General features: G+C 38.9%; 1 protein-coding gene across 3 annotated transcripts in view; it reads left to right on the forward strand.

The window, feature by feature from the left end:
* The window catches only part of PKP4 (plakophilin 4), a 90524-nt gene that overhangs the window by 20963 nt on the left and 48253 nt on the right, over window positions 1-21308 (forward strand). For 2 of the 3 annotated variants that reach the window (XM_062637851.1, XM_062637852.1), the window contains exons 2-3: window positions 6213-6346; window positions 20079-20191. In XM_062637851.1, coding sequence (XP_062493835.1) covers window positions 6218-6346; window positions 20079-20191 — 242 coding nt within the window. In that variant the 5' untranslated portion in view covers window positions 6213-6217. Of the gene's footprint in view, window positions 1-6210; window positions 6347-20078; window positions 20192-21308 lie in introns of those variants that run through there. The other variant, XM_062637854.1, reaches the window with a different exon arrangement.

Genomic DNA, 21308 nt, shown 5'->3' on the forward strand with positions numbered 1-21308 from the left:
CTGGCTGCTGACCAACATCCCCAGGTTCTTTTCAACTAGGCAGCTTTGCAGTCGCTCCTCCCCAGGCCTGTAGTATTGCATGGGGTTATTGTGGCCCAAGTGCAAGACCCAGATTTTTGCCTAGTTGAACCTCATGCAACTGGCTACAGCTCATCGATCTAGCCTGTCCAGATCCCTCTGCAGAGCTTCCTATCCTTCAGCAGATTAACATTCCTGTGCAACTTGGTGTCATCTGCAAATTTACTGATGGTGCACTCAATCCCCTTACCCAGGTTGTCAGTAAAGATCTTAAACAACACTGACCCTAATACTGAGACCTGAGTGGTACCACTGATGGCCAGTTGCCAACAAGATGAAGCATTTAACAGTTAAGAAAAATATATTTAAATTATTAACAAGATGTTCTTTTTATCAGACTGAAATCCACGGAAAACAGTAGAAAATTATCCTTCTCTACTGCTAATCTTCCCCAAAGCTTCAAAGGATCTCACATTACACTTTAGAGCTGTACTGGAACCATTTATACCATTCACTAATCTGTGGTTCTGCAACTTCCACCAAAAGATACCTCAAAACATTTAAGTTTTTCAGTTCTCATGCATTCTCTGCAATAGAAGAGAACTGAAATCTGGAAACATTTCTCATACTTAGTAATTTTAAGATGTGAACAAGGTATGCTGAAATGCGTTGCACAGAGCAGTAGAACAGTAAAATATGTTTTCTGAATTTTCATTTTGGCTACATAGATCTTGGTATCATTAACATGCAGTAGCAATTTGAGAATTAAAAGAGCCAGAATACAAGGAAGCTTTAAGGTGTACTTGTTAATGATTCTTGTGTATATTGTGTGATCCATCAATGCGTAAGGTTTGTAGGAAGCAGTCCTGCATCCATCCTGACTGCAGTTTAGTAGCTGTGATAACTGGGTTGTAGGGTGTGGGGATTTGGATAGACTGGGAAAGATGTAGAAACAAAAGTTTCTTGTTCTGGGTGACACCTAGCTGCTTTGCTAAGACACAAGAGGCAGGCAAAATAATTGTGAACCTAATTTTTTGTAGGATGAAGTCTGGTTGCTTGTTTTCCAATAATGATTCAGTTATTCATACCCAAAGGAGGAAGTAACACAACTAAGTCCAGGGAGCATCTTCAGCCTGTAAATTCAAGTATTTTACAAGGAAGAAAGAGGTGTTTTACTTGTACCTGATCTTAAGGCTCTCACAAATCCTGCTTTTCGCATTTTCTGTTCCCTTAAGGTGGCTGTGAAAATCTGACTTGACTTTCTGAGCTCCTTTCCTTAAAGGGTATGCCTAGACAGAGGCATGGTGGTGGGGACTGGGTCCTCTGTGGGCCTGGGCTGTGGAGAGCATCTCTCATTCCTATTCTTCCCTCTCCTGTACCTTGTCACCTGCATGGCAGCTGCCTAGCCATGCAGGAGGTGAAGTGAATGAGCATACTCATTTGTATTAGCTGAAGTATGTACGTAAGTATTTGTAGGATCAAAGCCAACAGTTGTCTAATCTTGAAATCAAGATTAGAAAATTGGTAACTTTGCCAAGAAATGTGTTAATTGAAAGAACGGTTAAAACAACTGCCTATGTGGAGGGGTATATCTCTCTAATTACACCTTTTTGCACAGTGATAGATGTACATTTAACACTGACATCTTCGTTAATAATTTGATTGGTTTTCATCTGAGTGTTTTTACTATGGACTTAATGTTGGGTATATTTTCAGTTCATACAAATTACCATGCCTTCCAAGTGGTTCAGATGAGCATTTTCTTGACTGGTTTGTTACAGAAATTTACTACGGATATGGTGAAGAGTTATTTCACAGTGCTGGGGTGAGAAGAGAGCGACAGAAAAATTATGGAAGAGACAAATTGAGATCATCTTCCTGTCTGTGCTCATTATATCATATTTTTGTAGAGGTTTTTAGTTGGTCTAGTTTTAAACATTCATTTAGACAATATATTTTGAGAGTGATTGCTTAAAAGGAATTGCCACTGTATTTGTATAGTGCTTTTGTGACACATCATAGAGTAGAAGCTTCAAAAAGTCAGTTTTTTATTTTTTTTCAATTAAGTAAAAAAAATGCAACTGACCTGTGCTTTTCTTCCACATATGTCTTAAAGAAAATTAAGAAGTGTCTTTTGTTTGATGGAATAAATATTGCTTTGATTTCAGTTCTTTAAGGTCTCATAACTTATCTTTTGTCAACTGTACTTAAACCTTTGGAAAGAACTGGAAGTTTGAAAGTGTGACCATGCTGACTTGTACTGGTATTGGCTGGGATAGAGTTAAATTTTTTTTCATAGTAGCTCCTATGGGGTCATGTTCTGGATTTGTCACCGCAGCATTGTTAATAACCCAGGGGTGTGGTAGTTACTGCTAAGCAATGCTTGCACAGGTTCATGGGCTGTTCTGCTCCTCACCCTGCCCTGCTAGTGAGTGGCTGGGGATGCATAAGGAGCTGGGAAGGGATGCAACTGGAACAGTGGACTCCAACTGACCAAAGGGATATACCAGATCATGTGGCATCATCCTCAACAATAAAAGCTGTGGGAAGAAGGAAGGAGGGACACATTCAGGGTGATGGTGTTTGTCTTCCTTGAGTCACTGTTACGTGTGATGGAGCCCTGCTGTCCTAGGAATGTCTGAATACTGCCTGCCCATGGGGAGCACTGAAAGAATTCCTTATTTTGCCTTGCTTGCGTATGCAGCTTTTGCTTTCTCTGTTAAACATCCTTTCTCTCAACCTATGAGTCTTCATGCTTTTACCCTTTGATTCTCTCCCCATCCCACTGGGGGGGTGTGAGTGAGCAGCTGCCTGGGACTGAGCTGCCCACCAGGGTAAGACCACAACAAATCTAAATATTTAATTGATTTAAACCTATAGAATGTGCAACTGCATATTTGGGATTTCGGTGCTGCCTTTTCTGACTTAAAAGATTGGCTTTGTTTAATATCCTGTATTTTGTGCTTCTCACCTAGAAATCCCAAAGCACAGTGGACACTTTCCTGATTACTGTGCAGATAAAGATGTGTTGGGATGTATGGACAAGAAAGCAGCCCATTTCTGGAAGAAGCTCATGTGTTACTTGTGAGAGTTTTGGAGACATGGTCTTCTGTTACTTAGCAAATACTTGTGAATGAGTGAAAAGCCTGACTGGGTAGTTTCATTTCTTCATTATATGCTTGCAAATTTAACAGTCCATTCGGAAACCTAAAACATTGAGTTATAGTCACAAAAGAACCGTGGAAAGTGATTTGAAAAATCAGGTGTGACCCAGGGAATCATAACATGTATTCTGTGATTCTTTGGGTTATTACATCTTGATGAAAGAGATCCTATACAAGTAAAACCTTAAAGGAATATGTTCTCATTTTCTAAAGTCTCGAGGTTACATCTTTCATTTTATTAGAGAGTGGTTTTTATTCTGGTTGCTTGGATGCTGTTTGGCTGGCTCTAGGAGGACTGAGGGTTCTTGAAGTGTTAGGGGCACACCAGGCTCACGGCTGGAGTACAGAAGTATCCATGTGGCTGCCTTTGCATTAGCAAGCTTAATGTTGTTCCAAAAAATAGCCAAGTATGTCTGGTTATTCATTTGGTGGTAATATGGCTGCCAAGTAGCATGTAGGATCAGTTGATATTTATTCTCCAGAGTAAGTTCTGTTCCTATTGCACAAGATCCACCTTAGTCTCCTTCGGACATGTGCACCACAGGTGCTTTGGCACTGATTGAGATCGGCTGGGTGATGAAGGAACGCTGGTGGAAATAGTTATCTTTGGGGTTTTTTTCCCCTCCTTTCTCCTTCTCTTTTTTTGGTGTGTGTGTGTGTGTGTGTGTGTGTGTGTGTGTGTGCGCGCGCGCACTGTTGCTGCTGACAAACCCTGTTGCCATGTGGTAGGGACTCCGGTAGCTGGCAGACTAGCGGTGCTGCCAGTCCTGCCACCCCGGTCCCTCATGTGTGTCTGCCCTACACTGGCTGGAGCACGGCGCCTTGCCTGCCTGAACTCCCATCCCTTCCCTCCCTGGTTCTGTCACTGAATCTCTGAATCTCAAAGAAGAGTTTGTTCGGAGCCAGCCAGGGCTGGCAAGGCACTGAGGCGAGGCAGGCACAGGCCGCAGTGCACATGGGGCTGTGGGGAGGGACAGTCTGGGGCCGGGTGTCGGGGCCTCCTTTCCCCCAGCGCGGGATGTGTGGGTGAGGGGATGGGGTGGGAAGAGCTTTGCTGGAATTGTGGTGGAAGAGCAAGTAGCTCTGGATTTAAATTTGTTCTGGATTAGAAGGTATAGTCTTTAAATTGCCATGTTTGTGGTCTTGTTGGAAGGTGAAGTGAGGGAAGAAGGAAAAGGAGTTGCTCTTTGTGTCACTAAAGGAGAGTGCTCAGATTTCCCTCTGCAATCCTGACACCAGACACCTGGCAGCATGGTATTTGTGCAATTGCTTTTTCCTTGTTCCAGAAGCTAAATGTGAGAATGGGCTGTTTACGCAGACTCTTTTCAGATCACTGGACAGTCTCCCTGGGTAACTTGTGCAGTCACTGAGGGGAGGCGAGATTCTTCTCCAGAAAGCAACTGAGCCAGAGTTAGGCGCTTGCTTTGATGTGCTTTTGGAAGCAGCGTTTTTTTTTCATTTGCAGTGGTAGAAGCTGATGGGTGACCAGTCTCCTGCACCACATTTTACCCCCAGGACTCACTGGCTTTCATCACTCATCTCACTTTAATTTCTCTGAAATTGCTGTTTGATTCCCTCAGTGGCTGATGTGAAACTGCACATTATTAGTATTACCAGCTGTTGTAGCAGGCTAGAATAGTGTGGTTCATAAAGTTCACCTGCTAACACACTTGAAGCAGCTTGTAAGCCTGTGACAGTGCATATGCACAAAGCAGAGCAAAAGTACTTCTCTTAAATCATCCCTTTTCTGGTTTCCATTCATGTTTTCTACCCAGGGCTACCTGCAGAAACATAGAAGTCCTCTGATCACATGGTGCTTTGCTTGTACTTGGCCTGTGTGTATAGGCACAAGTGCAGAAGATGTCCCCATAGGGTGAGCAATCCTGTAGGGCAATTCCACAGGAGATCACATAGGGGTCAGCTCAGCCAGATCAGAATGTGCAGCTTTACAGCATAGCCAGTGAACTTGTAAGTGGTCTTGTTTCTTTTTAGGTAGTGTGTGCCCAGCTTTATGCTGTTCCAGCATTTAAAAGACAGATGGTAGAGAAGGGAGGGTTGCAGATAAAACAGGTCAGGACTGAGAAGTCTTTCAGGTCAGTTCCCAGCCTTGGAGCTTACCTGCAGTGTAAGCTGCTCCTTGTGAAAAGAAGGAAAGTGCGTTCATATTTGTTTCCTCTAGGAATACTGAATGAGTTTGTTCTGAAAATTTAAAATGAAATATTGACTACTTGTAACATCAGACTCTTGAGCTTTATTTTCTTTTTTCTGAAGGCAATTAAACTGTGTTATGTGTATGGAAGCTACTTGAATACCATCTACTTGCTAGTTTCAAAGTGTGAGGCACACTTTGTAACTATCTCTGTAATATTAGTTAAGAGACTTCTGTAGTTAAATAAATTGCTTTTTTTTAGATGTACTGGAATGGTTAGCTTGCTGCCTTTGCAGTCATGAAGCTCAGAATACTTGAACACTAATCCTGTCAGTCCTTTCCATGCTATCCATAGCCCAGGGCAATTAGTTTAACTTTTGTGTTTTAATTTCCTCATCTGCAAAAAGAACACTAGAAGCATTATTCCCATTAACTTCTTATTACCATAATTAGTCTCTTCCATGATTTGTTACTAGTAGCAAAGCATTCTGCTGTTACATGTCAGTCTTCCTTGCTAAAAACTGTACATGTGGTAATCTTTTACTGATCCTGGGTGTTTTTAATTTTTAACACTAATATTTTTCACACACCTTGGATTTCGCAACTTCTAGTAATTAGCACAAAATTGTGTTTTAAGAATAATCTTTAAATAATGTGCAGCCTGCTTGCTTCTGCCTGGATGTCATGTTCTGCATGCAATTCTGATTTCAAGTTATGAAGGTGAAGCAACATAGGTTAATTAATATGAAGTTCTCTGCTAATTTAGTTCGGTTTGGAAAGGTTTTAGAAAAAAAAAGATAAGAGAATCGATAATCCTAAAACTTGAATTTTAAACATCACTGGCTGAAAATGTAAGCTATTGTAAAATATTGTTATTACAGGCAAAATGCCAGCCCCTGAGCAGACCCCAGTGGTGGAGGAGGGGCTGCCACAGACAACACAGGAAGCTTCCACAGGCCCAGGCATGGAACCAGAGACCACTGCCACTACCATTTTGGCTTCTGTAAAGGAACAGGTACATTCCTTATTTTCAGAAATTCAGTATAGATTGTGAGTTAACCATTGTCTCTTATTGCATTGCTGGTAAAAAAGTCATTGTTACTAAACTTAATTCCTTCTATATTAGCATTAGTATAGTGTGTTTTGTATAGCAGAATGTTAGAATCTGAATATATAAGGTTCATTTTAATTGCGCTGAACAGAGCATCATTATGGTATTCTGTTGGAATGTATGCACTGTTGTCGTAAATCAGACTTGAAATGCAGGTATATTGTCAAAAAAAGAAAAGCTAGTGTAGAACTGATGCAGCGTTCGGAACCAGTCTGTTCTGCGCCTTCTGCAAAGTTGCGTACAGTATTATAGAAATTCGTGCATAAAGATTTGGTATGATTAATTGTATTTTGTTAAAGAATGGGGTTTAAACTTTGAGTTTGGCTTCAGTTATCAATACCAAGGTATTTTAAATCTGCAGCACATTCACAGACATGTATCTCAGTCTCTATAAGGAAAATTGTTTGAAATCAATTTCAGCCTTAGTTTGTAAAGACAGTTCAAGATGAAAAAAAAATTGCAGTTTTACAAAGAAACATTATAACTAAAGATTGTGTGTTTGATTTTGTGTTTTGTTTGTTTGTTTTTAAAAAACACAGAGAAGTGACAGTTTGGCTTTCCTTGTCTAGAAATACTGATGGTATTGACTTAATATGTAAATGTAACATCTGAATTTCAGAATAAATCTGGTATCTTGGTTTCAGAACTTCTTTTAAGATAAAGCAGTTTTTAATTCACGATATTAACTATGAATGCAAACACTTGATATATTAGTAATCATATGTTGTTTCATATTACGATGTTTTTTTTTGAAGGTGAGAACTAGCTTACATCATCTTTGTATGAACAGATTTCGTAGCCATAGAGTCTTCATTCTTAAATAAAATTTTTCTGCAAGATGATGAAATTTGGGACATTATTTTTGTGCCTTAATGAATAATTTCAAAAGTATTTCAAGATGACAATATCAACCTTAATAATTTCTTAGTGATATTAAAATTAATATTGAATCCTTCCCAGGTGAAGAATATTAACAATGCTGGAGGCTGTCAAGATATGAGTACTCAGTTGAGTTACAGTGTTCTTAAGTCATTTCTTGTTCTCTGAGACAGTAGTTTGCCTTGTGCCATTGTAGCTTATCTCACAAATGTCAGTTAGAACTCATTTACTTAAAATAACCACAAATGTACTTTAAGTTGGTTCATTTTATTTGCAGTTTACAAAGCACCTGTTTGTAATGTTAGCTTAGTTGATGAGAAGTACTGCAATAAATGACAGTGCTGTAATTGCTGGTGATCGCCAGCCAGTAACCCTACTGCTGTGATTACTGCCTGAATTACTTTTGTGCAGCTTTGATGTGATAGTGATTGCTTAAACTGAACATACAATTACAAGAGTATTGTTTATAATAGATAGATACAGATGTATACAGTAGAAAGGTGTTTGTTAGCATTCCTTTTCCTACCCAAGAAATGTTTTTACTTTTTTATCTTGGAGAAAAAATTATAATGGAATATTTCCTCATTTTAAAAAGGAAGCTAAAATATTTTCCCCTTTCCATTCATAAAAAGACTATTAAATATGTGCGCCATTAAGTAACTCAAGTCTGATGAAAGGAAAAAATAAAATGAAAGTTGTGTTTAATGGTTAGTGAAACACAAACTTCAGGACTGTAGCCTAACTTTAATGTATAGACCCATTAGAATGAATGTGAAGATGGTGTAAATTGTATTACACTCTTGAAAGTGATGATGTGAAATAATTGAGAGCTAAGCTATTGCTTTCTGATCTTTTTTTCTGTTGCTAATAATTAGGGACACTGACATGTTCAACACCCTTCCTGTATGGCAGGAAGCCCAGAACAGAATATTTTTCCAGTGCAGTTATTTACTTTATTAAGCTTGAACAGAAACTGTTATGCTGTTTGCTGTGGCCTAACTTCCTTTTGTACAGGAATCTCTCTCTATTTGTAAAATAGAGTTGCCACACCTTAACTTAGTTAATTCAGAAACACTTACTACAGTGGAAACACAATTCAGAAGAGCCTTTGCTATTACCAGTCAGATTGTGCAAGATTTTATCTTACTAAAACCTTTTAAAACTACTACAATGGCTCTGAATTGGATAAATTTATTGAATGACTTTTTTAATCTTTTGACAGTGGTGACGTAGATATGATTATATAAAAAGTTGCATCAGTTTGTCAATGAACCTACAAGCCACTTTAAATAAAACTCTACATTTATTTCTTTTTCCTAGTACCACAAATCAGTTTAAAGCAACATTTTTTTGCCAAACTAGAGGGTGTCTTCTGAAGTCTGAATGTCCTCTCATAGAGACAAAGTTTTCAGAGAGCTGTGTAAATTCCCCTTGATAGTATTTTAGGAAAGAAGCATTTCAGTTCACTTTTAGTGTTATGAAATAATATGTGCAGAACAAGTGTAATCTGTGAAGACATTTAAATTATTACAGTTTTGTGCTTTTCTGAAAGCTCAAGTGTTGTTTTAATGTGAAAACATATCCCTAATTAGTATAAATAATGACACTACCACCGCAACCACCACTGGCTCTCATTGGGGTAGAGGAAATAGTTCTTTAACCAGGTTGAGTTATTCTGTTTGCAGGTGCATTACTGGATATACTTTTGGATTAAAATCCTGAGGAGGACTGACTCTTACTGGTATAAGTTGTATCTCTAGGACAGGAATTCCTTTTTGAATGCAGGGAAATCCTACGGCTAATTGTAAGAAAGCAGGAACATATTTTGGTCTCTTTTCTTTTTAGTGGATTTGACAGTGGGTTGTAGTTTTGGGATTTGTTATTTTTTGAAGGGTTTGGCTGGTGATTGTTTTCCATGGGTTTGTTTTGGAGGTAGTTTGTTTGCCGGGTTGGGTGGGAGACAGTGTCCAAAGTATGTATCTCACTTCTGAAATGTTACAAAGTTTCCGTGCTGTAATGGAAAGAAGTATCTTGGGGAAAGCTGAAACAGGTTGTAAGTAAAACTAAAGCATTACAATGTATGTATCTGTATTTCTGAATCCTAGCGATTATTGGAATAAAAGTTTAGTTGAGTTCTGTAGGATGTCTCTTACCCATACTAAAAGTTTAGCAAGCATTTTAATAGTAAAATAACAAGTTGTTAAAAATTATAGGGACATCATCATGGCATTAACTTTTTGGGGGGTTGGAATGTAGGGGCAGCTAGTTGCAAGGAACTCCAGATAGATTGCTGGAATTGTTCCTACTTAACCATGTGAGAGCCATAAACTACTGAACTGGGAGTGGATTGCTGCTGAACTGGCAAGATTAAATGGGATCATTTGGAATTGTGAATTTCCTGCTTAGCATGTTAGTTTTCCTTTTCAGTGATTGGGCTGAAGGAAAAGGTCTCACAGGAAAAACTGCCCTTCAGTCCAGTTTTCAAAAGTAACACGAATATACTGGGTTTAATTTCTTTGCTAAGAGAGAAGCACTTGCACCAGTGGCAGGATTTGGTTGGGGTTTTTTTTTAGTTTCTTTGGTCTCTGAACAGTTGTTCTTGACACCTAAAGATGGACCACTTTTCACCTTTTCTTTTGTAGATCGGTGACAATAGAGTAGGAATGACTGGATATGCTTTCTGGTGAATCCTCATAAATCTTTTGGGTTTTCCTAAGTGTTTTCCTGGAAGTATTCACTTCTGCTCAACACTTCAGCAAAATCTTTTCCTATTGTGTAACTGTATTGAACCATAGCATATACTCAGAAAGGGTGCTCTTCGCTTTTTCTCCTTCTTTGTGCCTTAAGTAGCCAAATTCTTCACATAGTTCTTGATGTTTTTTACAGGGTTTGTGGAGCGAGAGGTGAGGTTTAAAGGGTGTGGGAGAGGGAATGCAAAACATGAAATTTTTCAGATGGAAATTAAGGAAATTATTGAATTATTAAGTATTATTAAGAATTGTTATTTAAACATAAATGATGTTTAAAGATTACTTTAAAAACACCTTTACTAGAATTACAGTATTTTAGCACTAAGTTTGGGAAGTTTCTTTTCCAGTTCAAGTTATTAGTGCTTTATATCAAGTACTCAGTAATCCAGCTCTGTAGGCACATAGTTTCAACAAGATACCTGAGAAAAAACTTATTAAATGCACTTTCAGTGATGAGGCACAAACATGGAACAGTCTTACTCTGAAATGCTGATTTGCATGCATCTAGTGATCAGTTAGGTAGATAAATGTGTGTAATTTCTGAAATGAAGACTACACTCTTTATTAAATAGACTTTCAAGCTTTGAAACAAAAATCCTTGTCACCATTTTTCGAATCACTGGAGAAACTGTTTTGTGGGTCTTTTTTTCTAAGTCTTTTTATATTGTATTCAATTGCTCAGGTTGTTCTTCCCCATTTAATCCCAGAACTTTGAAGTTTACTGCTTCTGCTGTTTACGAGAATTACCAGTTTTAGTGGATCAAGTCTGAGAAGTCCAGTTCCCAAGGCTCTTATTCTAGGACAAAATCTGTACCATTTGTGTCTCAGATGAAGCTAATAACTCATTTCCTTAATTGAAATTCTGTGTACTCCTTAACTCATACGAAGGTCTAGAAATTAATTTTTTCTTTCTAGCGTGTACTGTTAGGCTTCTGAGGAGAAACTCTCCTTGAAAAAGCCTCTCTACAAGTGAGTACCCCTGAAGTATACTGCAGTATTTATGCCTTTTGTAAGACTTCTATGCTTAGATTACCAGCCTATCTACTCCATAGCAACTGAGCTCAAATCGCCAGCTGCCATTATAGTTCACTTAGCTTCAGCACCAATTTAATAAAACCTTGCATTGTAACAAACATTTTCCGAGGAGGATGCTGCCCACATATGGTCAGCAAATACCTCAGTTGGGTTTCCTTCTTTCTACCATTGACAAAGAGTAAGCTTTCTACGAATTGCTTAAATTCTGATCCCTCATCAGCTAGAACAGCACTAAACTGCTTTACCAGAATAGTGAACAATGCAGGCGTAAAAGTATTAAGGGCTTTAATGGTCTACTGCTGTTGAATACAGAGTAAGTGTGATCAGCTAATAATTGTAGCCGTGTCATTCCACATCCTGTAATCTGTGATTCTCTTTACCCTGTCCAATTTTTTATCTTTTGTCTTCTGTTTTGGAAGATACTGAGATACTGAAAGCATGCAATCGCAGTTGTGTGCGTAAGTAAACTTTATTTTTACAGAAAATTTTAAGGTTGATCTAATGTGGTTTCTTAAAAGTACAGGGTTTTTTCCTCAGTAGTTTCTGATAGAGAGTTAAATATTAGGGCACTACAGTACAATATTCATGCTGGAGAGAAATACAGTTACTCATGTGGTTTTCTGTAGTCAGTTGCTTGATCTAGCTCTGAATTAGAGCAAGCAGAAAAAAAGTAGAGCTCTGCATAGATTAATGCAGGAGGTTAATGTGAAGAAGGTATAAATTTAGTTTTGTTTGTCCTTTTCGCTGTTGCACATTTGTATAATAAAAGCGTCCAGAATGTAATTGCCTTTTGTTTAGCACTGTTTCAACATTCATAGGTGATGGAGACTATGTGGCTCTGCACTGTGTGTTGCAGTCAAATAAGAAATAGTAAGTGCAAAGTAAAAGTATTCCTTTCGAATGTAGGCTATGGTTTCTTAGATCATCAGCTCAGACCATTGGAAGAGGCTGAACTGAATTGTTCAGCAGGCAACATTGTTATGATTAGTTCAGCTTACAGTTACCTTCTTAATAGTTCATGAAGACAGTGATATTTGGCAATTGAAGCAATTTAGCATATTCCAGTGTAACTACAACTTCAAATAACATCCAATCCTAGCTCTGTCTTCTACCACAGCAACCACTGAGAACTGGTGGAAGCCAGGAAGCTGCAAGAGATGCATCTCTCCATTAATAGCGTCATCCCTCTCGGAGGTCCCCACTGTCTGATCCTAGTCTGACTAGCCAGGCATGTATCATTCAGAAAGAGTTTGTGAGTTGTCTTCACTGCTTGTGCCGTTGCTGCTGATTCTTGTGTAACTGTCACCAGGAAACCTTCAGTTTGTCAGCTGGACCACTCTTTAAAGTTTTAAGTTATCTCTGTTTGGCAGAGGTTTTCAAATCACAACAGGAAGGAAAGAAAGTAATTTTTAGTTTCCAGCATTTTGAGCATAGACTCCTTATTGTCATCATTGTTACTGAGGGAGAAAAGTTCCTCCTTAATAGAAATGGTAATGTTGGATCTCTGTAATGGGATGAAGATAGAAGGCATGGAAGTGCCCCTCAACCTTCTTTTGTGACCCAAAGCCTGCAACAGGAGAATGGCAGTGTTTAGGGAGTGTCATACAAGTTACATTCTCATTGCTTACCTCTTTTCAAAGATTTGCTGTTAATAGCCTAACACACTGTGATGGCAGTTTTCACTTGCCAGGGAGCCACAAGCCTGTCAGAATTACTCTGCTTTCAAATGGAAAGAGTATTTTGGTTTCAGGGTTAGTATAACTTGTCTGTAACTTGCAACAGTGAAGACCTTGAAGTATCTTCTTTAGTGAGATCCCAACATCAGTGCAGATGAATTGCCACTTGACATGCAGAGCTTGCCAAGTAAGAGCTGTTGTCGGTCACCTGGCGTATACACTACCATGCTGACACCCCATGTGGGGTTTGACCCTCTTCCAGAACACAGATCTAAAATTTCATGTGTTTTGGTTTTGCCTCATGGAAGCTTGTCTGCCTGCAGTCTGTATAATTGCCTTTCCAGAGCAGGTTGTTTTCTTCTTTCTTTAACCATATATATGCTTCCTGTTCCTTAAATGTAATCATATTTAAAGCTGGCAATTTTATACAGCTTTGTGTTAAGAAGTATGGTCTGTGGTTTTGCAGTGGATTTTAGTTCATGAATATAAAACCTGTAGTTTTATAAGGTGATTAAGTAGTTACTGCTGAACAGATTAATAGAATTACAGGGCTTTTTTTCCCTCTTGATGTATATTGGATAATTTTGGATAAAAGTAGCTCTGGCCAAGGCATTGTAGTGTGTATGTTTCAGAAGATTTGATTGGTCCATTTGATGCAGTACAGCAGCAGATTCTGTAATCTACCTCTATAATTTTAGCATGTTCTTACCACAGAGATGTTCCTTCTGCAAGTGAAAACAAGCTTATTAATTGTTTTGACTCCTGCCATGTCATTTTGTCACAAGCTAGTACTATAAAAATCAGCTAATTGTGCTTTTTGCCTAGGGTAGCAGCTTCTCTGTTGCTAGCAGCCAGCACTGTGTGAGAGCATCCTGTCTGAGGAGCATGCTCTGCCACTGCTTGCAGAGGAGCTGGCTAGAGAAACAAATTCAGATAGATTCCTGAGATAAGTAGTGTACTGTCTGATAGATAAACATGGTGGTGGCAGGTATTTGTTCAGAGTCATGTAAAATGTCATTGTAAGGAAGCATAAACTAAGAAGGTGATCGGTGCACTTACTCAGAATTGATTAGGACTTAGTTTTTCATAAAAATCAGATGATTTAAACTAAGAGAAAAAAAAAAAAAGGGCTTAGAATATGAGGATTCCAGCTGTAAAGGAGATGGTACTTCTAAAATTATCCCTCTTGCATATTTATGCAGGTATTTAAGACATACCAACTACAGCTGCAGATACCAAATTCAGGAGACATAAAAAGCAGCACTCATTGTTTCAGGAAACATGTAAACTTTGCTGCTTCACTGGAACCACAGGCTGCACATGTAAGAACACTGCTCAGACTATAGAATGGAGCAGAATTTCTTTCTAGTTTGCTTGTGCTTGCAAAAATACATTGGATTTTCCTAACCATTAGAACGATTTAAAAATGGCAAATCAGTTGCATGTCTTTTATACCTTTGCAGTTCAGTGCACTCTGATTTTTTTTTTTTTTTTTTTTTTGTCAGCACCAAAATACAAAGTTATGAAGAATATTGTAAATAGACAGCTGAAGGTGTTGGTCCAAAATCAGCAGTACAGGTACCTGAGAAGTGGCCAGACTCAGCTTGGTGTTTTTTCCTCTTATTTCTACTTGGCACAGTTTTTTCTGATAGAATACCAGTGAGTTTTGCTTTCTGAACATAATGTAAACAAATAAAGTAAAAATTATTGCTACATTGTCCATTTGTGGCATTCACCTCTTTTACCACCAAGTGAACTAGGAGTACACTTCTGTTTAACTGGCTTTTGATTTTTGCTTTATGGGAGAAAAATAGATTTTTTTTTTTTTTTTACTTAAGTGGACAATTTGTTACTTTGGTTGTACAACTACCTTTACCAGTTTTATATTGCAATTTTTTTGTTTTTAAAAGAAAAATTGTATGAGAACTCTGGGCAGGCCACGCAACAGTCCAATACTAAATACAAATCTCTTTGCATCATCCTGCCGGTCAAAACCAAACTCTGTAATTTTCAAGATAGGGCTTACATTTGTATGTTTAAGAGATTATATATCAAGTTAGAAAGTGAATTATCAGCAGAAAAAGAGTTCTTCCATTTTCCTACCATGATTCTTTCAGTTAACTGAAGTTAATTTAGCGTTTTAAAGTTAAATTTTTCCTTCAATTTTTCTTTGTAAGAAAGACAGTGTAAGACTTTTTACCAGTGCCTGAAGTGACAGGACAAGGGGCAACGGTTTTAAACTCAAAGAGGGCAGATTTAGGTTGGATGTAAGGAATAAGGTGTTTTACAATGACTGAACAGAGCACCTGAAGAAGCTATGGCTGCCCCACCCCTTCCAGTGCTCAAGGCCAGGTTGGGTGGGGCTTTGAGCAACCTGGTCTAGTGGAAGGTGTTCCTGCCTGAGGCAGGGGGTTGGAACTAAATGATTTTTAAGGTGCCTTCCAACCCAAACCATCCTATAATTTGCAATCTCTCCAGGCCTTTTCTTTTTTTTTTCAGCTGCCTTAAATCCTCAAAAATCTGAGGTGATTATCGGAATTGGATGGACCTTTAGTTTCCAGATGAAGAATTTTGGATATATTGAGAAGTGTGGAAAGGAAATTGTACACCCATTACACTGTATAAAGAAAGTATACTGTGAAATGAGAAGAATACAGCATATCTTTCACTTTCTCTTTCTGGATTTTATCTTGATCTCTTTTCTGTGCTGAAGAAAAAAAAATAGTGTTTCCTATAGTTGTTACACTCCTGTAACATTGCATTGGTCATTCTTCTAATTTCACTGGTGCTTTTTTGTCTTTTAAGCCTGTAATTGTTTTACACTTACAAAACATAGACCTATTGATTTTTCTGATAATCTCAATTACCCAGTTCATCTCTTAAACACCGTTAGGACAGAAGTGTATGACAAATCAGTTTAAAAGATGTGATCGTGTAGATGCAAGCTTGGTGGACAAGCCTGGATTTTATTTTCCCTCTTTGATCTGTTTCTGTTGTTATATGCTCCTTTTTAATTGATTCATTTTATGTAAATGGGCTTTCTAAACATGGTCAACCTTTTTGTAGGATTTGGTAATTTACTGTAATTTTTTTCCTTTTGGAACGCAAAATGGCAGAAGTTGCCTAGTGATAACATTTGCCTTATCAAATGCCTTCCTCCAGAAATACATGTGAGCTGGTATAAAGACTGTGAGAGTGCAGGAGAAGGAAGCAAAGGGAGGAGAGAGCTCAGGAGAATGCATATTCATAGTGTATATCAAGAGTATGTTTTCTAGATAATGATACTTTCATTAATGCCTCTGCCTGTAATAGGGATTGGTTGAATGAAAGCAAATAATGGCTAGCGTATGTTTTATTTTATTTATCTAATTAGAAGATCAGTAAATAACAATAGGCAACTTGAGTCTTGTGTTAACATTCTTAGTTTGTATCAATGACATTGCTATTTAAATATTGATGTAAAAGTAAGGAACAGGAAACAGCTTTAAGGATAGGGTAAGCTTTTTTTTTTTCCTGCAAACAACCTGTGCAATGCTGTTTATTTTACAGATTTATATTTGTTACATGCTTTATAGAATCATACAATAGTCAGGGTTGAAAAGGAACTTGAGATCACCCAGTTCCAACCCCCCTGCCATGGGCAGGGACACCTCACACTAAACCATCTCACCCAAGGCTCTGTCCAGCCTGTCCTTGAACACTGCCAGGGATGGAGCATTCGCAGCTTCCCTGGGCAACCCATTCCAGTGCCTCACCCCCTTACAGTAAAGAACTTCTTCCTTATATCCAGTCTAAACTTCCCCTGTTTAAGTTTTAACCTGTTACCCCTTGTCCTATCACTGCAGTCCCTAATGAAGAGTCCTTCTCCAGCCCCCTTCAGATACTTGGAAAGCTGCTATGAGGTCTCCATGCAGCCTTCTTTTCTCCAGCCTGAACAGCCCCAACTTTCTCAGCCTGTCTTCGTAAGGGAGGTGCTCCAGTCCCCTGATCATCCTTGTGGCCCTCCTGTGGACTTGTTCCAACAGTTCCATGTCCTTTTTATGTTGAGGACACCAGAACTGCACACAATACTCCAGATGAGGTCTCACAAGAGCAGAGTAGAGGGGCAGGATCACCTCCTTCAACCTGCTGGTCACGCAGCCTTCTATGAGCAAGTAACTAGGTGGATGGATGATGGTAGAGCAGTAGATGTGGTTTTTCTTGATTTCAGTAAGGCATTTGATACTGTCTCCCACAGCATCCTCATAGATAAGCTAAGGAAGTGTGGGCTTGATGATCAGGTAGTGAGGTGGATCAAGAAGTGGTTGGAAGGAAGAAGGCAGAGAGCTGTGGTCAATGGGGCAGAATCTAGCTGGAGGTCTGTGACTAGTGGAGTCCCTCAGGGGTCAGTGCTGGGACCAGTGCTGTTTAATATTTGCATCAATGACCTGGATGAGGGAACTGAATGTACCCTCAGCAAGTTTGCTGATGATACTAAACTGGGAGGAGTGGCTGACACACCAGAGGGCTGTGTTGCCATTCAGCGAGACCTGGACAGGCTGGAGAGTTGGGCGGAGAGGAACTTGATGAAATTCAACAAGGGCAAGTGTAGAGTCTTGCATCTGGGGAAGAACAACCCCATGTACCAGTACAGGTTGGGGGCTGACTTGCTGGACAGTAGTGAAGGGGAAAGGGACCTGGGGGTCCTGGTGGATAGGAGGATGACCATGAGCCAGCAATGTGCCTTTGTGGCCAAGAAGGCCAATGGCATCCTAGGGTGCATTAGAAAGGGTGTGGTTAGTAGGTCAAGAGAGGTTCTCCTCCCCCTCTACTCTGCCTTGGTGAGGCCGCATCTGGAATATTGTGTCCAGTTCTGGGCCCCTCAGTTCAAGAAGGACAGGGAATTGCTTGAAAGAATCCAGCGCAGAGCTACAAAGATGATTAAGGGAATGGAACATCTCTCTTATGAGGAGAGGCTGAGGGAGCTGGGACTCTTTAGCTTGGAGAAGAGGAGACTGAGGGGTGACCTCGTCAATGTTTACAAATATGTAAAGGGTGAGTGTCAGGATGATGGAGCTAGGTTTTTTTCAGTGATGTCCAGTGATAGGGCAAGGGGCAATGTGTGTAAACTGGAGCATAGGAGGTTCCATGTGAACATCAGGAAAAATTTCTTTACTGTGAGAGTGACAGATCACTGGAACAGGTTGCCCAGGGGGTTGTGGAGTCTCCTACGTTGGAGATATTCAAGGCCCGCCTGGACAAGTTCCTGTGTGATGTACTCTAGGTTACTCTGCTCTTGCAGGAGGGTTGGACTAGATGATCTTTTGAGGTCCCTTCCAACCCTTAGGATTCTGTGATTCTGTGATTTCCTTCAAAACTTACAGAGCTTCTGTGTCTGAATATTGTGTTGAAAATCACCATTTTCCACTAGCATGTTAATGACTGGCTGGTAAATCAGCTTTTACGTGGATGTATAATGTATATTCAGACTTAGAACTGGATAATAAATTCTTGTGTATAAAATTCTTTTTTTGCTTACTGCATCTTTTAGTATTTTCTCTCCAAGAGCCAGACTGTCCAGATGAATTGAGTGGGTGCCTATATATTCCTTGGTATAACATGCAACCGAATCATGTTAAGACGTGGTATTGAACTGTGATGATTGGGTCTCTGCTGCTGGATGCAGTAGTGTCATACAAGCCTGATATTATCCGTACTTTCTAGTCCGTGTGCAGGTCAATAAGATTTGCCGTGGTTTGCAGGTCATCACATCCGTGAGTCTTTTTATATCAGGTCTCTGGATTAAAAGGATTTAGCTTTAGAATTCTGCCTTAAAGCAGGTTTTAATAAAATCCAAGTTTAAGATGGATGTCCTAAAATGCTCTTTCATGTCTGAGTATTGACTGTGCTAAGCTTTTCTGATGCTGAAGCTTGATGGTAAATGCCAACCTACTGGTAGCGGGGGCTAGGAGGAAGCAGGGGACCGCATCTCCCTCCTGCTGCTCCTTTGGTGTGCATATTAATTTTCAGCAGAACTGCAGCACATTCTGTTCTGCTGAACTTCTCTTAGTAGAGCAATAGTAGACAAATGCAATCTGTGGATGCTTGTGTTTTATGGCAGTAGTGGGGCTAGTTCTGTGTCCTCGAGGCAAACAGTTTTGCTGGCCAATATTTGGAATATTAGAGTGTGTTTATTCAGTTTGGTTAGTGAGCTCTGAGAAATGTTTGAAAGTGTCTACATTTCCTAATGCTGTCTGGGAGTGGCAGTAGCTTGGGTGGCATATCTTTAAGGAGCCAGTTAGTTGTATAGAGCTTAATCAGACTTTCAGAAGTAGATTTCTTTTTTATGGCAGTTGCTGTTCGATTTAGCCCTCAGCTGGCTTCCTAATGAAATCAGTGCCAGTTAGCCTTCTGTTTGGGGGATCTTGCAGGTAGTATCATTGTGTTGTCAGTAGAAGAAACTTTATCCTTACTTCTGTAAAGTAAATCATGTATTTAGAGTAGGTGTTTACTACACTGGTACTCTGAGCTCTCCTGTTCAATGCGTAAAGCCCTCCAGGGCTGGAGCTGTGAGAATTCAAGAGGTATTTGCAGACACTGAAAGCCATAGGGTGTGTTGCTGAGCTTCACCTTACTGAAAAGGTTACAAACTGGAAGGAATACAGAGCTCTTTTAGGGACCGTTTATGGAAGTACAGTATTTAGCCTCATTCCACGTAGTATAAGGTGGGAAAGAATAGTTTGCATTAACTGTTATCTCTGAGTGAAGGTGACTTTTGTAATACAGTAAGGCATGCAACTACTGTGTAATACAATTACATGATTTATACTCAGAAAAGGTGAAAGAGCACATCTCTACCCTCAGCCAGTTTGAAATAATAAATTTTAAGTTTTTGAATACAGAAGTCAAAACGTAATATAGCTTAGGATATGAAGTTTTGCAGTTGGAAAGGTCAAGATACAGTATTTTCCAGTATATCTCTTTTTATAGGTGAAATCGAAGACTGACTTTTATAGGCACTAATTTTGTTAGATTGTGGCAACATAAGGAGGCACAAAGATTCTAATTGCAGGAGGAATAAAATCCACAAATGCTTAAACATTCTTTTCCTTTTGTAACAGGTGATAAATCGATATTTGCATGAATCACTGATATAAGGAACAATTAAATTCCCACTTTAACATTCTGATAGTTTATTCCACTAAGGAAGAGTCAAAACAAGAAACATGGTTGTGATGAAACAGTGATTGTTTCAGAATTCATCCACACCCATTTTTTAACATCAAGAATGCTTTTCTTTTTATCTTGAAATTTCAGGAGCTCCAATTTCAAAGACTTACCAGAGAACTGGAAGTGGAAAGGCAAATTGTGGCTAATCAGCTAGAAAGATGTAGGCTTGGAGCAGAATCACCAAGTATCGCCAGCACAAGGTACAAGTCCTGATGACTTCACTTTCATCTGTCCCATAAATTAGAGGGCTTTTTAGTGGTGCTTACATCCTACATACATATATTTTCACTGACAGCTGTTCACCTTCCATTAATATCTGAAGTATTTAAAAAAAATAAAGTGCAGATTTGCTGTAAAGAGTTTATGGGACAGTTTAAAGAGGCCTCCTTAATAATTGATTACATTTTCAGTAGAGTGTTCGTAAAGCTTTAATTTCTCCTAAAATATGTTGAATTTTACTTTTAAGATTCAGTCAAAGAGAAATACAGTAGATTTATACATGATTGTATTAAAGTGACAGTGCTAGTTAAATGCAGTAATCCTATAATTTTTCTCCCGGAATTAACTATCTAGTTTCATTCAGCTTTTCTGAAATACTTTGTGTTGTTACATTTGTTTCCAGGGAACATCTTGCTCCAAGTGTATTGTTAGCATATTTAAATAGCATGAAACATACTGAATATAGTTCACATGATGACAATAACTATAGCAAAGCATTTTGTTAATATTTTGGGTGTAACTAGTATTTCAGGTCTTTATTTTTTTTTAATCCCTTAGGAAACTTTCTACCTCTAAATGTGTTTGGGCACTCATTCATCTCAAGCGTATCAAATGATTGGTAGCTCTTGAATCTGAGAGCCTTGGTAACAATGTGTTCTCTTATGAAACATTTATATCTGCATTTCAGGTTACAGCAAACTTCAGGTTGGCATGTACATAGAGCTTATGTACTGAACATTATGAACAGAATGCTCTGAACATTGTTATTTCTTGCCTTAAATACTATGTGTTTATAGTCTTTAAGCAGTAAACTTGGGTATCATTCTGAATGTTTCTTCCTGTGGCCACGATAACTATTTTTGCAAATTAAATGGATTTTTTTCCCTACAAAACCTTAAGAAACAGGAGGTAAATATTTTAAAAATAAAGTTAGAAAATGCACTGTACCAGCTAACACCATTGTTTTTATACTTCAAGCTGCCTGACCCGAGTTATCATTTGACTAGCATGAGAACTTGTGTTATAGGAAATTTTGAAATACTCAAAAATGTTCCTGAACAAGATGACTGTTGTATACCCTTTAAACTTGCCTGTCTT

Source organism: Pezoporus occidentalis, unplaced genomic scaffold (assembly GCF_034315485.1).
Source record: "Pezoporus occidentalis ecotype Australia unplaced genomic scaffold, CSIRO_AGI_Poc_V1 ctg54, whole genome shotgun sequence".
Taxonomy (NCBI): domain Eukaryota; kingdom Metazoa; phylum Chordata; class Aves; order Psittaciformes; family Psittacidae; genus Pezoporus; species Pezoporus occidentalis.